Source organism: Eptatretus burgeri, chromosome 7, assembly GCF_056783735.1.
Source record: "Eptatretus burgeri isolate ZD-2024b chromosome 7, Ebu_testis_v1, whole genome shotgun sequence".
In the NCBI taxonomy this organism is placed as follows: domain Eukaryota; kingdom Metazoa; phylum Chordata; class Myxini; order Myxiniformes; family Myxinidae; genus Eptatretus; species Eptatretus burgeri.
This window is the reverse complement of record NC_140967.1, coordinates 89178767-89189768: the sequence shown is the minus strand read 5'-3', so window position 1 is coordinate 89189768 and position 11002 is coordinate 89178767. Positions and strand designations below refer to the sequence as shown.

Below are 11002 nucleotides of genomic sequence, written 5' to 3'. Positions count from 1 at the left end.
CCTCTATAGGCCTCTGATATGCGAAGTTACAAAAATTTCCAATGATAACTGTGCTCTGCAGAATTTTTTATACGTGATTACAGACAAACAAACAAACAAAAAAAATAAACATACAAGCTGACTAACATATCTTACAAAAACTTCGTTTTGGCAAGATAATAATAAGAACCAACAGCAGTCGTAATAAACAAAAGGGAGAATTACTGCATCACAAAAGATGGGGGTTAGTATGGTGAGAATAACTCTCCAAAATGCCTTTTTACTATAAAACAACAGCACAATGACGTGAATACGGTACGAAAAGCAAAGCGACTAAAGGTGCGAGCAGTTATAATCAAAGACTGCTCAATGACTGCTAAATAGCTTTGGAGAAGTGAGGCAAGTGTATCGAGTCGCAGACAAATTTACTCAACAAGAAGTCATCTCCATGAATGTGAGCTGGACATCTTCCATCCTTCCAGGTCAATCCTTGGAAAATCAAAGCCACTCACAGCCTACAAGGTCTTTGTCCAGAGCTCAATGGAGTACTGCTCTCCATGATGGGTTGGCACCCCAGCATCAAATCTCTCTTCGATTCGATGCAATCTAAAGCTCTCAATATTTTTGTAATCTTAACGTGATGAACCTCAAAGCACAGGGTCTCTGGTGTTCTCACACCACCAAAGGTGATGCAGCTATCATTATTTTTACCTCTGCCACCGAAGGTGGACGGAGGTTATATTCACATCAGTTTGTTTGTCTGTTTGTGAACAGGATGTTTCAAAGTTATTGATGGATTTGGATGAAACTTGGTGGACTGGTTGGGTGCGTGACAAGGAAGAATTGATGAGATTTTGGTGAAGATCTGGATCCCAGAATTTTTTTAAGTGATTCTTCACCATTGAGAGATGAGGCCAAAAGCGACATATAGCACGATATCTCAAAACATTGTGGACAGATTATGACAAAACTACGTTGATGAGTTTGGTATGTGACAAGAACAAGCCAATTCGCTTTTGATTTAGGTCAGGATCCAGATCCAGCCAATCAGTGGGATGCAAAATGTAAACTGTTCAGCCTGGCGGAGGAATGCACTCTTCCGAGTGTCGTTCTGTTTTAAAAACTGAATATCCTGTCGAACTCTGCTGCTCGCTCAGCCGTCTAACATTCCCCCATCTACTCCAGGACGGACACGTTCTTTCCAGGAACACTGTCCACGTTAAACTACTAAAACCTGAGTTTACTGCACACTTCCGCTATTTGGTTCCTCTTTTCTTACATCTGTAGAACCTCCGTTCAATACCACTCTTCACTCCAGGACTTCAAAAGCACGACCATCTCCTGTGTCGTGCCTTACTCTTACATGTGATTTTTTTATTACCCCCATTAACCCATCACCCAATTATCATATTTGCAGGTTACTGTGCTTTCTCCCCTCCAGTTTCCTTTGTTCTTTCTCTTCGTGGTTTTGTTAAAAGATTGTCTGACTGTTATTACATTGCCTTTTTGTCTTCATCTCTTGATTCCTACACAAGTGCAGATTTTTTTCCACATGGTGCTTTGAAAGAGTGGGTGATGTGCGAAAAGCAGGCTGTTGGTTGATAGGACAATGTACAAGAGGTTGGAAATCCAGGTAAACGCTTCGTATGCTGGGGATGTACACACAAACGGACGATTAAGAGCAGGAAGTGTCCGATGCAGAATTTCACCTGCGGTGTGAGAAGTGTCCGTAACCACAGAGAATATGTGCTGAAGAATGTCACAAAAGTACGTCTGGTAAAAGCTTTGCGCAGCTGCCGTTTCCTGGGCCACGTTCTGTAGCAGTGCATACAAGATGGACAAACCTGGAGACAAAAAAATACATTACCACGCCTTATGGAGGGTCCGATACATGAATCAAATTGCAGGACAACGATAATAGGAGACATCAGTGCCCTTGGATGTGAACCACAAGGGCCAAGGACAAGTTGAACATGTGATCAAAAGCAATACGAGTGGAATTATCAACCGAGAATGCCAAATTCTCCCAAAATGCATTTCCTATCTTTGCTTATATCAAACAAAGATAACACATCGACCAACACCCGTGTGCAGCGCTTACCAGTGTCCGCCACGTTGCGCATGGTGTGTTTGAAAGCCCAAATAATCGAGTCCAGAACAAGCTTGAACTGAGCCGGAGGGATGTTGAGGAAGGCTGGGAAGCAGTTGGAATTCACAGCTTGAAGGAGCAGGAAGAAGTTTGTCCGGTGTTCAGGAAATTCCTCAAAGTCCTGAAGGAAAATCAAGTGCATGTGGGTCAAAATACATCCTTCCTACAAATAGCAACACATCATCATCATCATCATCATCCTCATCATCCACTCCAAGACAATATAACCATACCACCCTGAATGAGGGAGCCCATGTTGGTCAAAGTTGGAAAACAAAAGACATCTGATGCGCTGTTAGGTATTAAAGATGGCGAGATGTACATCAGCCTGAAAGAGAACATTCAGATCTTCACACAACGCACTGGGAAACTATTTGGCAAGTCACTTGTCATCGCTATCAAGCTGGGAACGTGCTGTCCTAACTTTTGCAAGGTTTGTTGTACGAAACACAAGTTTTATTTTGCAGTTGATAAAGTTCTCCACCATCCCATAACACGTCACATACCACACATCGAGCGTCATATAAAAACCTAACGCATTCTATTTCATCATGACTTGTTTGCACCTTTGGGCAAATGGTAAATGCCATCAACCGCAATGGCCAAAGGGTAATGCCACAGAGCAGGGCTCGATGCACAGGGACAGCGAGTAAATTCACTCTGAAAAGCTCCATAATAGCCCTCATAAATAAATAAATATATAAAATCGGACACGGGCAAAAAGTTTCAAATATTGAGAGAAAGTCCCCCCCCCCCTCCCCCTGTAAATATCAGCATGTGCCATGGCAAGTTAAAAAGCATCCAAACAAGTTTATTATTATGTCCGATTTATTTTCCGTTCACTGTTCCATGAACAACCGCTAGCAAACTGTTGGCGGATGTGGCCATGTTATTTATTTCCCACACTGGGCGTAAACAACAAAAAGTCACGTAAGTGCACAAGAGCTTTGCAGCTTTGCCGGTGAAAAATGCCGTCTCGCTACGGTCTCTCGCTGCGTGGCGTTGGAGCACAGCGGGCTGGTTGTGGGTTACGATGTGATATCTCGCATATTAGATTACAGCATGGAACATGCTGGCATCGACATCAGGATGGAGCGCCTTCTGATTCAACCGAAACCTATGCAGCCCAGCGGAACTACAGAAACTTCACAAGTGCCCTGCAGCTCATCTTCTGAAATAAAGAAAGGTACATCTAGGAGGAAAAAGGAGAAAAAGAAAAAAAAGGAGAAAAAATTACCCCCGTGTGGGGGTGACGGCCATCTCTATAATACCACAAGTTATCAATGTTCAGTTATGACCGAAGACTACTGCGCAGTTCTACTGCGCAGCTCGAACTGCGCAGTTTGGTTAAAGATGACTCGGCATTTTGGGACGGCGCGTACGAAATTATATTTTGAAAATAAATGCGACGTTTACATTTCGGGTTTTGAAACTTTTGCACCTTCGGAAGAAAATGTATAAATATAAAAGGCTAAAAATGTGTTTTATATTTATATTTCATTTCTCCTTCCTTCTTTCTTTGCGAATCGCATCGGCGTTTTTGGCCATCTTCCAGATCACGTGACGATCAAACGGGAAGGAAATTCAAAAATCTGTCTGGTTAGATACAAGATAATATTTTTTACTATCATAATCAATAAACAGTTGCCGAATATCTTGTAGAATGGCAGACCATATAGGTTTTGAAAATGGCGATTTTTATAACTTACGTGACCTAATGACCTTGACCCTGGCCTTGAACCCGAACAAAAGTTATATCGTTGTGCATCACTCATCGACCTCTACCCACATACTAAGTTTCATCAAGATCGGAAATAAAAATTGTTGACGGACGTACGGACGGACGGACACTCGGTCCGGCTTTCTTAGGTCATCTTGGTAGAGAGGACCTAAAAAAGAATAAGAAGAAGCCTATTTCCAATGAAAGCACTGTAAATAAATGAATAAAGGTGTCATAAAAGCCATTGAATGTCTGCTATCTATTTGTAAAACTGCAAATTCAACACACATACAGAAAGGTAATATTACTACATGAGTGCATCATCTTACAAAGAGTTAGTGAATATGAAAAAGGAGCCCCCTGCTCACTCCTTCCCCAAAAAAGCCCCTGGAAATCAAAAAGTATCCCTTGGAGAAAAAAAAATTGAGCCCTGGTACAGAGGGTGAGCCTCAGCTGTATGGACGTTCGGAGTGAATAAGAACTGTAAAGAGCCTGGAGAGACAGGCTCCACACACCATGTTCGCTAGTGAGTGCTTGCTTTGCCATCATCAAACTCGATTAATTGCCTCGTTGTGTTGAGCACGCACGCTGAGACAAACCACATGCAAAACTTCTGTAATGAAACTTAAACCTCACCTTGTTTATCATCTCCAGGGTGCATTCAAATACAGCATCAAATATCTGCGGAATGCTCATGGTTATGTGGCTGCCCAGCTTGTTGACTATTGTTGCCATGGTGCTCAATACTTCAGGCTCCCGCGCTCCTGCCACATTGCGCTGATAGTCGATAAGAACGGCGTCCAGGAGAGGAGGCACAAAGTTTTCGGAGACCTGGAAAGCAGCACAAAGTTCAGCTCGACTAAACAAACGATCTGGCATGAAAAGGGGGGGGTGATTATGGACGTGGTTTAACCAGTTGTCCGTATTTCCTTGGCTGTCCTATTGCAAGTGATTGTGGAACTATGGACAAGATGTTAATGGTTTTCGCAGAAGGAAATTCTCTGTTGCCAAGAGATCCAGTTTCCCTCTCTTGTTCTGCCCACCCATACCTTACTCAGGTAGTGATGATAACAGAATTGAGTGACTAGAGGAGGAGCACTCGGGAGAGTGCAAAACCTCTGCCGCCAATACTGCTGGGTCACTCTCAAGTGAACCTTATATCTTATTCATTAAATATGATGTCAACAGTGCTGAGAGTTATAGTTCTTTTCTCCAACATTTTTTTTTGGGGGGGGGGGGGGGGGGGGTTTGGAAATCACTTAAAACATGTAAAAATGCAAAAAAGAAAATTCGAAATTTTGTTGAAAAAAAAAAAGTTGCAATCTTTTTTTTCTCTAACAATTTTTTTTGGGGGGGTTGCAAATCACTTAAAACATGTAGAAATGCAAAAAAAATTTCCCCTTTTTTGGGGGGGGGGTGTAACATTTTTTTTGGGTGGGGGTGGAAATCACTTAAAATATGTAGAAATTAAAAAAAAAAAATTCTCAATTTTTTTTGGGGGAGGTTAGAAATCACTTAAAACATGTAGAAATGAAAAAAAAATTTTGGGGGGGAACGATTTTTGGGGGGGGTAACAATTTTTTTGGGGGGGTTGGAAATCACTGAAAACGTAGAAATGCAAAAAAAAAATTCTCTATTTTTGGGGGGGGGGTTAGGGTGTAAAAGCTCTTGTGTAAAAAAAAAAATTTGGGGGGGGGGGGTTGGAAATCACTTAAAACATGTAGAAATGCAAAAAAAAAATTTTCTCTAACAATTTTTTTGTCCAAGTCCAAAATTTAATGGCATGATCCTTGGACCATACCTAACCCCCCACCAAGTTTCGTCGAAATCCGGAGGAGTTTTTCCGTAATACTGTTCACAAACAAACAAACAAACAAAGGGGTGAAAACAGTAACCTCCATCCATCTTCGAAGATGGCGGAGGTTAAAAATGACAGAGAACAACCTTTTCTGCACAGATCAAAGACAAACCATACCAGCTTTGAGTCGTTGGAACGGCTGACCCAATCAGAAATAAGCTTCAATGTTTCCTTCTTCACGGTTCTCATACTTCTGATCAAGGGTTGCCTTGTCACCACCTCACCTGGACAAACGAAAAATTAGAAAAACATCCAAAACATTTTCCTTGCTCATGATATCAAGTGGTCTTCAAAGGTGACGTTATTACACAAGGGTAGTTTGTCCCTCGGCGGAACGCAACTTCTAACACAAGGTATCAGATACAAACGAAATGACGCTCCCCAAATGACCTGCAATTTAAGCCAACCTTAAACCTTACAATCCATAAAGAAGCTCAAAGTTCCTGTGGATGCTCTTTGAACAGCTCGGCTTCCGGCAGTAGATGTAATCAGACATTAAATAATGTTGACATTTGCAAAGGTGTGCAATCGAGATTTAGCCGATGACCAAACTACATGTACACTCCAGCTGAACCCGAGTCCACGTAGTACGAGAAGTGTCTGTTTGGTCAAGTAGTTAATAAAATTAATGTTTCATTTGTCTCGTACACAACAGCAATTTCCACACTCAAATGGTATTCCACTTGCGCTTCAACAACATCGATATCACCATCAATGCCAAACCCGATGTCAATATTCAGGACGACGACAAACATTGCCTTATGACAAGACACAGCCATCCAATCACGCAAGGTCGTCGCAGTGGAAGGTAGGACAATAAAGCTGTCGAAGTTTCCCACGTCTTTTACGCACGGAAATGTAATGGACGTGGGAAATGCAGACGGCCATGATACCGTTGGTTATCGGTGCAACAGATCCGATGAAGAACCAGCCTACAGAAACAAGTTATAACATCCCTGGAGACGTTCGACTATCTGAACCGCAAGAGTAACATTAGGCTCCGAACACACGCTGCACAAAATTCCGATTACTAAAGAACTGGAGCACCTTCATTGCATTTTCAACCGGTCACCTCATTATTTGCAAAATCAAAGATTTTTCAACTATAGTATATTGGTCAGTCAATTTTGTTATTCTGTCTATCTGTCTGTCTATCACCAACAGGTCACTTCGAAACCGATTGTCATGAAACTTTACCAAGTTGTGGAGGTAGTCTGAATTGAGAAGCCTTTGATTTTGAGGTCAAAGGTCATCTTGAGGTCAAATTTCTAAAATCGTCATTTTTCATCCGATTGACTTGAAATTTCAACAAGATTTGAAGTCCATCATTGAATTTTTTATCAGTTTTTTTATGAATACTTTTTATTATTAATAATTTCATGAAATAATTACTGTTAATTATTACAATTAATTAATAATATTAATAATTTTATTAATTATTGAATGCTTTTATTATTAAATTATTTATTTTATATTTTTATTAAACAACTATTTTTGAGGTCAAAAGGTCAAAGATCAACTCAAAGTCAAACTTCTAAAATCATCAAATTTCATCTGAAAAAATTTCATCCGATTGACCAGAAAATGAAGGAGCAATTGCATAGTACATCACTGAATTTGGAAACCTACTATTTTTGAGGTCAAAGGTCAAACTTCTAAAATCATCAAATTTCATCTGAAAAATAACTAATTTTCATCTGATTGACCTGAAAATTAAGGAGCAATGGCATGGTATATCACTGAACTTGGAAACGTACTATTTTGAGGTCAAAGGTCAACTCAAGGTCAAACTTCTAAAATCACCAATTTTCATCCGATTGACCTGAAAATTAAGGAGCAATGGCATGGTATATCACTGAATTTGGAAACGTACTATTTTTGAGGTCAAAGGTCAACTCAAGGTCAAACTTCTAAAATCATCAAATTTCAATCTGAAAAAACCCCCATTTTCATCCGATTGACCTGAATTTTGATTAAGATTGTCAATTTTAATCTTAATGAAATGGACAATTTGATGTATCCATGGCAACCATTGGAGAGGGGGTGGATTTTGCAAGTATCATGCTGTGCACGACGTCTTTTTCTTGTTTCGTTTTTTAACGAATCTTAATCTTGTAATAAAAAAATAAATTATCAACAAACTACTAATGAATATGGTTTCATGTTGTGATGTATGGAGCCATTTCACAAAGTACATTATTGAAAATAAAATTAAACTACAACAAAGTTCCCTCTCAAACAACCATGGACGTCTCTAACTCATTTTGTCAACTGCTGTCACGACCGTTATGGGATCACAATCAATGTGCTCTAGTGCTGGGGGTGAGATGGGCAGAATTGCCTTTTCCCACATCCACATCCACATTGACATTACTATATATATACTTGAGATTCATGAAACACGAGTTTGTAGAGACCGAAATGAGAGAATACACGGACATACCATTGGCAAGGATGGCTGCTGAAATGTTCTCACTCAAACATTTGTACACATTGAGCATATCAAGGTAGATTCCGCCAAGCTGCGTCACAAATGGATGTCCAACAGCACGGCATGCACGTACATTTGTCTTCAATATATTCCCGAGTTGCTTCACCGTCTCAGCATCCTTCAGAATGTCTACATTCTGCAATTCAGCAAACATTTTTTCTTTATTGCCACTGGATATTTAAGAAAGTGAACACATTTTGCTTTTGATGTAGTTATGGTTTTACAAAAGGAAAACATATTGTGAAAAGGGTTAAAAAAAAAAAACCAAATAAGAGTGGTCTATGTCGCACCATCCAAATCCCCAAACTTCCCACCTAAAGGAAGGTTGAACGATGGCAAAAGGTTCCACCAGGAATGAGTCATCAAATTTTGATTTATAAATTGTTTTTTAATCTTCTGTTTTGACCCTTATGATCCCAAGTATCCACCCCCATGAGATCAAATCCAAGAAATCGTTACACATTTCATGCGTCCCCCAATGTTGATTGCATATACAAAGTTTGGTTTTAAAAATTGTGTCCGTAATCGCATTTTTGGTATTTGACCTTTAGACCCCACCCCAGGAGCGGGTGATACCGCTCTTGCGCGTCCTTAGTACATGTGGATCATAATTACCAAGTTTAGTGAATTTCTGCCCAACCATTTAGGACATTTAAAAAAAAGAAAACGAGGGGATAACAACATTTATAGGGCTGATAGGATGGTCGAGAGGCGCACTCACCTCTAATTCATCAATATGTGTGCCCGTCCCTCGGATGGACGTTAAATAGGCGTCCTGTCTGCCTGAATTAGTTAGTGGACATTAAAGATTCCACGATGTCCTTCACGAAGAATCGGCACCCTGGTCAAATTCCAAATTCCTGCTCTAATGATGGTGAAGAATCCGATGAAGAACCAACCTACAGTAACAAGTTATAACCTCACTAGAGACGTTCCACAGCGTCAAAATGTTGATGGACTACCCGAACCGCATGTTCGACTACCTCAGTGGTTCTCAACCTTTTTTGCCCCATGCACCCTTTTCACCATATGTCAGAATGTCATTCCCCCCTTTCCAAGATTGTCTGACTCGAAAGGTGCATTCCAAATAATATGCATATAATATTGCAAATCTTTTATTTTTTCTGTATTAGTACATAGACATTTACTTGGATTATTTTTATAGTGGAGTTTTACAAATTTTATAGCAATAGAAAATGTTGATGGATTTTAAATCTTGAATAAAAGTAGTTTTTTTTCTATTCATAACGAATTACTTAACAGACTAAAGTTATTGAAGCATACTTCAATAAACAAAAAGTCCAATAGAATGCCAGGGTATTGTAATTCATTTTATTCTGATGAAGATTACAGTCAATGAGAATCCTGTGATTGTTTTTTCTTCGCCAATTCTTGGATACGCAGAGGAGTGCTTAAAAGGAAACAACGCAAGTCATTTTCAACCTCCAATCTACTTCGTTTTCATTTTCAACAGAGTTGAAAAGCCTAACTCACAAAGATATGTCGACAAATGGAAGCAATGCATGGATAGCTCTTTCTGCCACTTTTGGGTAGGAATCGAACCTCAAGGGCCAAAATTCTGTGATTGATTTCTCATCGAACATATCTCTTGCTCCCGAATCAGTCTTCAGCTCCAGAAATTCATCTTGACAATCATCAGGAACTTTTTCAACTGACAATGTAAATGGATTTCACACTAAATCCAACTCCTCATCACTGAGCTCAGGAAAATATCAACTGAATTCATTTTCCAGTGCTGTCAAATACTGCAAAATTCCATTTTTTGCAAATTCTGGAAGCACTTGGTCTTCACCACCAGCAACAAGAATTTATGACAATTTCTCAAACATTGCAACATTTTTTATCTTGACCTTTCTCTTCCAATTTTCCAGCTTGCTCATGAAAGCTTTCAAGGAATCCATGTATTTTATGATGTTTGTATTCCTTCCTTGCATCTGAAGATTCAGTTTATTCAGATGTTCAAAAATGTCAACCAAATAGGCAAGGCACATGATCCATTCCTCATCATCCAGCCAGGCAAAAAATTCCATCTTACCCTGAACTTCAAAAAATAATTTGAGCTCATCTCTAAGCTCAAATACTCGCTCAGTTACATTTCCTCTTGAAAGCCATCAAACATTTGTGTGGAAAAGAAGCAAATGATGGCCTGAATCCATGTCAATACATAGCTGCTTGAAAAGTCATGAGTTGAGAGCTCCTCCTTTGACAAAATTCACAATTTGAATCGTTTGATCCAAAACCATCCCGAGTGGAGCTGAAAGTGTTTTTGAGGGCAGTGCCTGATGATGGATCATACAATGAATGCCTTTCACTTTTGGAGCTCGCTTTTTCACACAAACTTGAAATCCAGATTTTGTCCCCAACATAGCTGGTGCTCCATCTGTACAGCACCCACAGACATTATCCCACAAAAGATTTTGATTCAAAGAAAGATGAAACCTTATCCAAAATATCTGAGGCCTTGGTAGTTGTTTCAAGAGGAGAACAAAAGAGAAACTCCTCTTTAAATGAACCTGAGTTAACATATCTTGCAAACACCAGCAACTGGGAACACAATGCCACATCAGTCGATTCATCAAGTTGAATTGAAAATAAGCCAAATGCTGCAGACTTGATCTCCTGCACAACTTGATGCTTGATGTCAATGGCCATGTCACTAATCCTCCTTTGAACAGTATTGTTTGATAGTGAAACTGCTGCAAGTTTTTTTCTCCAATCCATTTCCCCACACAATTTCCACCATTTTAAGAGCGCAAGGTTCGATCAAAGTTTCCCCAATTGTAT

At 39.8% G+C, this 11002-nt stretch overlaps 1 protein-coding gene across 2 annotated transcripts in view; it reads right to left on the bottom strand.

The window, feature by feature from the left end:
• The window catches only part of XPO1 (exportin 1), a 133289-nt gene that overhangs the window by 24095 nt on the left and 98192 nt on the right, over positions 1–11002 (bottom strand). For both annotated transcript variants that reach the window (XM_085890382.1, XM_085890381.1), the window contains exons 18-22: positions 8150–8333; positions 5824–5930; positions 4485–4679; positions 2081–2249; positions 1689–1823 (exon numbers count right to left, since the gene is read on the bottom strand). In XM_085890382.1, the coding sequence (XP_085746508.1) occupies positions 1689–1823; positions 2081–2249; positions 4485–4679; positions 5824–5930; positions 8150–8333 (790 nt within the window). The remainder of the gene's footprint in view (positions 1–1688; positions 1824–2080; positions 2250–4484; positions 4680–5823; positions 5931–8149; positions 8334–11002) is intronic.